General features: G+C 37.6%; 1 protein-coding gene across 1 annotated transcript; it reads left to right on the forward strand.

The window, feature by feature from the left end:
* Positions 1–446: 446 nt before the first annotated feature.
* LOC103461909 (lecithin retinol acyltransferase) lies at positions 447–2,575 on the forward strand. Its single transcript, XM_008404313.2, has 2 exons — positions 447–959; positions 2,097–2,575. The coding sequence occupies exons 1-2, from the start codon at positions 474–476 to the stop codon at positions 2,250–2,252; spliced, it is 642 nt and encodes a 213-aa protein (XP_008402535.1). The 5' UTR covers positions 447–473; the 3' UTR covers positions 2,253–2,575.
* The last annotated feature ends 4,022 nt before the right edge of the window (positions 2,576–6,597 follow it).

The raw sequence follows: 6,597 nt of genomic DNA on the forward strand, positions 1-6,597 counted from the left end.
AAATTGCTTTTGTATTTTGGAGAAGGCTGGACAATAATAATAATAATAATAATAATAATAATAATAATAATAATAATAATAATAATAATAATAATAATAATAATAATAATAATAATAATAAAACAAAGATAAGCTTCAGTTCTATATCACTATTCTAGCCCTAACAAAGGATCTTTATTTGGTCTAAGGGATAAAAGTATAAAAGTATGCAGCCTTTTAAATGAGGATTAAAGGGTCACAGTCAGCTTCTCATTAGGATCTTTGACCTTAATACGTCCAAAAAATGCTTTAGTTTTGAAACAGCCACACCGAAAAGTGATTAGTGAAAGCTCCTTACTTTGCAACCCTCCAAAACCAAAGACACTGAACACTGACCAGCGTTCAGTGTTCACCACACTGAACACTTTAGCTCCTCCCCTTTTTCAACTTTAATAAATGCTTTGGTTTCAGGATGTTTGCTTCACACTGCCATCATGTTCCTGTATCAGCTGCTCAACTTTTTCTTTGCAGCCTCCAAAAAGGAGGAGGACTCCAAGTACGACCTGTCCCTGTATAAGCGTGGAGACTTGCTGGAGGTGCCCCGGACGTTATTCACACATTTTGGTATTTACCTGGGCGACAACCGGGTGGCTCATCTCATTCCAGACATCCTTCCTGCCATCACTAAAGATAAATCTGCAATAGCCAAGATGGTGACAAACAACCGCCTGTTGATGGGGGTCATCACCAAGGTGGCCAGCGTCAGAGTGGACTCTGTGGTGGACTTTGCATACGGCTCTGACATCCTGATCAACCACATGGACAAAGTGTGCAGCCAGCCTCCGCTGGATGGGGATGAGGTGGCACGAAGGGCTGAGAAGCTGCTGGGATCCGTCACCTACAGCTTGCTGTGGTACAACTGTGAACATTATGTCATGTACTGCAGATACGGCATGGCCATCAGCTACCAGACATACCAGGTGCATCCAGTTTTACATTCAAATTCAAAAATACTTTATTAATCCCAAAAGGAAATGAAATGTTGTTGTAACTCATCAATTTAGATTATTCAAAGAGTTATTGAAGATGGTAATGGCTGTCGGCAGGAAAGATTTTCTGCCAAGTCTAACAAGCTAAGACAATGCTTTTAGAACTAAATCTTTGATTTAAGTAAATATTTGGGGTTTGACTTAAAGAAATTACCAAAAGGTGATTTAGGCAAAAAAAAAAAATCTCTGTTGAGAAAGAGATTTCTCAAAAGAGAGAAATTATTTTCTCTCTTTTTTAGGCCATTATTTTAGGAAGGTGACAATATTTAGACTGGTCAAACTAAAATACTGCTTATGAAACAGATAATCTTTTGGACACATTTTGGAATTTATATTAACTTGTGTTTTTTATATTGGCAATGTGGTTTGGTGTCCCTACCTCACCAAAAAAATAAAATAAAAATGAAGTTTATGTGCGAATTGATCCTGTTTATAATCATCTTCCATTATGTCTTTATGTTTGGATTCTGGAGATTAATTTGCCAGAAATATTCTTTCAAAAAGTCCAAGAAGCTTCGCATTTCAGTTCAATTCATTTAAACAGAAGATCATAAAGCTTTCTTCAAAGTATCCAGTTTATACACAGACAGTGGCGCAACTACACATTATTCAGGTGGATGCAAAAACATAGATTGACCCCCCCACCCCCCCGACCCCCTAGGGAAGGAACATCAGGGTGAAGGAGCGACACTCACTGTACACAGAAATAGAAAATCAAAACTATCCAACTTGTTTAACAGGCCTTCTTTGTTCTGATCACCCTGCTTGTTGCTTTGACTCTGTGACTTTACATTAATCCTACCATGTCATGTGCCAATTCAAATACAGACTGATGCCAAATGTCCTCATGGTCACTGGACTCATATTTCACAATACGTACATGCTTTAAATCTGACTCTCTAACATGTCCTAGTGCGCCTATGTTAGTTCAAGTGAAATGAACCTAAATCATTCATGATGCAAGCAGCTCCATCTAGTGTTAATCCATGTCCAATCATAGTCAGCATGACCTCCACTGCTTCTCTAGCACTAACCCCATGTGATCTGCATGTCTCTTGTTTTGCACAGTTCTGCACCACGGTACGTAAGATCGTGTTCAGCAGGATGAGCGCCTACCTGACGGCGCTGTGCGGCGTGAGCTTCATGCTGTACCTGAGCTGCGTCACGCCGCTGACTGTCCTCCTCACCGCGCTCATCTCCTTCACCATCTGGATGGCTTCATAGGCTCAGCGTGTGAAACAGACTATAAATGATGTCCAGCAAAATCTAAATAATATGCATCAAGAACTCCTGGTTAAATGTTGTGGTTGTTATTACAGGAGTGATGGAGGTTTCTTCTAGATTTGTTTGGACTTCAGTTGTTTTTTTTTTTTTTTACTGTCTTGTACTGCCTGGATAACAATTTGCAATAAGAAGTGGTACTGCTTTAACTGTATTTTGAATTATATGTGTATTGTATTCATCTCAAATGTTCACTCAGTGCTTTTACCGGTTTCAGGTCGTAGATTTTAGACTTCTTTCCATTAAATAAAGTCACAACAACTTTAGTACAGTGATGAAGGTTAATGGGAGGGTCAGCAAAAACACTTTTACCATTTTCAGAGTCAATAACCAAACACTTTTCAAGTTGTCATTAAGTATGTTGTTAGACTGCATTCTTCTGTGACTTGATCATGGTAAATGTGAACAGAACGTGTCACATGCTTCCTGACTCTATTCAGCTGCATGGGAGAATCGCTCCCTCTTCAGGCAGCTTTAGTGGATATGAAACAGTTTGACATACAGAAGGACAGAATGTTTTTCATGAGTGTGTATAATTAACGTGGACAAGGAAACAGATATAGGTGGTATGAAAGAGCACCAGCTTAACTTGACATTTTACATAATCATTTTAACCTCATCATTTAAGTGTTGACTGTTGACATTTACTGGAGACAGCCTGTCTGCCTGTGGCCATAATCATAACTGACTCATCTCCAGCTATGACAATCTGAATCTCATTGGATTTCTCAAAAATTCCATCATAGTGTGAGATTGATTAATAATCCAATTTAAACATCATATTTGATGATTTATAGTTACACTTTTACAAACCAATGTTAATGAGGTTTGCCTATATAATTCAACACTTACCATCAGGAACATCGTTTATATAGATTCTAAGGAGGTTTGTGTAATGGTCTGGACATCACCAGTTGCTTTAAGCAGAGTGCAGGTGCATGGTACCTGCTGAGATTGGAAGGTAACTCAGTTTGGTGGCCTTCAAAATTGGCACCTAAGTTTCAGGGTGGATTTACAGACAGTAATTTCATTTTTTCATGTCGTCTGTGAAAATCAGATTTTCTGTTTCTGTAAGAGCGAAGGAGCACAAGCAGAGGCCTCTGTTACTTGGCTGAAACAACACCTGCTCAGCACACAAACATGCAAACAACCACTTTCATTAAAAGCATGATGCATCACTGACTGGGTGGTAGGGAAATGTTTGACTCCCAAGTGCATTTTTACATACTTGCTACTAGGGCATAGTTTACTTTGAATATATTACCATCATATTTAATAAATTAGAATATACTTTCTGAGGAGGTTAATTTGTCAAATACCTTTTGAAAACTGACAACCTTTAACAGGTATTAAACATACTTTTCATTAAGCTCACATTTCTGTAATAAAAATGTTTTTATTGGTCTGATGTAATGTTATCATTTTAAATATTGTTTCAGTAACGTTTAGTGGAAAATTATCATATTTAACATAACTAATGGCTTTCAAACATTGCTCTGTGTGTAATGAATCTATATAATGTGTTTCACATTATATAAATTTCAGGAATTTATTTTCCTGAAATAAATTGACTTTTCAACAATATTCTAGTTTATTGAATGGGTCTGTAATTTTGTTTCATGGAAAGAATATTATACACATAGGTTTTCACTTTTTGTTTTTTTTTTACAAAGATTTTAAAATACAGGAGTGAGGTTGATTTCAGTCTCACTGAGCTAACCTCAGGTACACATTTCAGAATCTTTTTTTAAAAACATTTTGAAGACAATGTAGTATTTTCCTATTACTTCCCTGTAATGAGCTTCTATATGTTAGCTGGCCAAATGAAATCCCACTAAAAAAACGGAAGTTTCCGGTGAACAACACAACATTTTTGAATGTATACAAGGTGTATGAATTGTTTCTCAAGTTGCTGTGTGAAAACTCAAAACATCACAAAAAGTTCTCACATTTATGTTGAGTTTTGGATTATGTAAGGGTAACAGAAAGACAAATGTAAAATTTGAACTTGAGTTCAAATATTTAGTTGAAAGATATTAATCCTAACAGAAGTTACTTTCAAAAGCTTTACTCACTGGGTTTAGAATTCCCTTGCCAACAGCAACAACAAAATATATGCCTTGGTTTCTGGAATCTTCTTCCTGAAGGACATTACTTTATCATTTTCATTTCAAAGAGAAAGATTTTTATTTTTTTACAAAATACTTTTCAATGATAGACTTCCACATCAACCTTGAGTAAGTTTGTTTCTGTACAAGTTTTCTTTTTACATAAGTTACAACATTAATTCATAACTAAAGCAGAGTTTAGCTACAAAATGGCAAATTCCCTTAAACCTCTGCACCTTTACTTTTCCATTAGTAACAGTCAGAAACTGCAGAAATCTTACATCAATCCTAGAGTTGAAAAACTTCCCTTGAGATGCCAGTGAGTGAGGCAAATAATGAAGGACTACCAATGAAACAATCTGTGTAAAAAGGCATTGAAAGCCAAGAGACCAGCTGAAATCTGTGGCTGTTCAGAAAGCCTTTCTTCTGCTATCTACAAATCAATATAAATGGCGTTAGTTGACCATTTTTAAAGGTCAACTAACGCCTGACCTTTAAAAATGTTTAACATTACAAGTAACAAGTATTACACTGAGGGGCACAATTGTTGAAAGCAAAAAGACCTTCACAAAAAAAGTCTTATTGTTGCAAAAGTTATTGATGGCCGATTATAGAAGAAACAAAAAAAAGTCATTTTCATTTTTAAAGAACATATTAAATATTCCAATTAGTTAAACATTTAAAGTTATTAGTCAAGTTTACATTAATCACAAATATTGCAGAAATTACAGCAAGGATCTACAATACACAAGAAAAAGAAAAGAGAAATGCTTTAAATGTTTCAAATTGTCAAAAAACAGTTTTTCTATGAGTAAAGCAAAACTAGACAAGATGTGAGGTTTTCTCTTGATGAAGGTTACCATCACTCACAAACTAAGTCACAGCTCTTAGTTTACAGCACAGATAAAATGAAACTCATCATGATCAGACTTGATGAACCAGAGATGGTCTCCTACTTTCTCCATGGCTCCACTGGTGTCACAGTTTTCTTTTGGTTCATTGTGACCCCAGTGTTTAAACTCTACATCACTGTCATCAACCCAGAACCAGTAATGGAGGGAAGAGGTGTAGTGAAGGCAGAGCCATACGAAGTGACTGTTGGCTTTCTCAACCTGCAGTTCAGCAAAGGTCTGCATCTGTTTATCCAAGATGGAGGCCAGCTCTTTGTGGTTATGTCTGCAGTAGCTCAGGGCTTCTTCCCAGGTCTTATTTTGGTCAATCAGTAAAAAAGGTGAATTATAAAAAGAAATGTAAACCTGTTTTATATGACAGAAAGTCAAGCAACTCCATGTAGGATACAATGTAAACAGCACAGTCAGAAATACAATAAGTTTATAGCAACTGTGCAAATGATCTAATCGTCTGACTGTTGATTGCAGCAATCCACATTATTAGAAAAAAAACAAATTTCGCTTAAAACCCCGTGGAGGATTGGGCCCTGTCCCCCATCATTGAAGTCAACTCACCACCTGACCTGCAACTCGCAATTTGAACTGCTGTTTGTCATATAAATGTTGGGGTGGTGGTATACCACCCCAACTGTATACTTTTGGTATACTTGGTATACTTTTGGCCACCATGATGGGAGGCCAAAAGTATGCCCACTCCTTCTCTGCACCTCTCACTATGGTCAACTCAGCAGAGCCTGATCCAAAGTCCCCAGGCTCCACTTCCTCAGTGGAAGCTGTGATGGTGGAATTGAGGAGATCTTTTAAGTACTAATACCAAGACATTCTCCATGGCCTCCCGCACCCTGGTTTTTACCACATCGACCACCTGAGCTTCATCCCGCTTGGACTGCCAGTACCCATCAGTTGCTCCTGGGGTCCCACAGACCAAATAGAGCCAATAGGTCTCTATCTTCAGCTTGACAGTATCCCTGCCTTCTGGTGCCCATGAGCTGATTCTAGGGTTGCCCCCAAAAACAGGCACTGACAACCTTGTAGCCACAACTCTGATAAGCACCAGATAAGTGTAAGTGTAAAGGCTGCCAGTGTCATAAGTCATTGCTTGTCACCAGCAAATGACTGAGGACAGATGATTGAGTTCCATTTTTTCCTGGAATTTCAAGGACTGGGTCAGGCATCACAGGATATCTTAAATCGTCTGGACTGTCTGACCATGGGAGAAGCAGTAACAGTGTCATTGAAAAAGCATTTTGTCTATATGTTGGAGTTGCA

Source organism: Poecilia reticulata, linkage group LG1 (genome assembly GCF_000633615.1).
Source record: "Poecilia reticulata strain Guanapo linkage group LG1, Guppy_female_1.0+MT, whole genome shotgun sequence".
NCBI lineage: Eukaryota > Metazoa > Chordata > Actinopteri > Cyprinodontiformes > Poeciliidae > Poecilia > Poecilia reticulata.

What these genes read in the sequence shown, in the direction of transcription:
- LOC103461909 (XM_008404313.2), top strand. Translation starts at nt 474, where the DNA reads ATGTTCCTGTATCAGCTGCTCAACTTTTTCTTTGCAGCCTCCAAAAAG. An exon ending in TCAGCTACCAGACATACCAG is followed by an intron (nt 960 to 2,096) that starts GTGCATCCAGTT and finishes TGTTTTGCACAG; the next exon opens with TTCTGCACCACGGTACGTAA.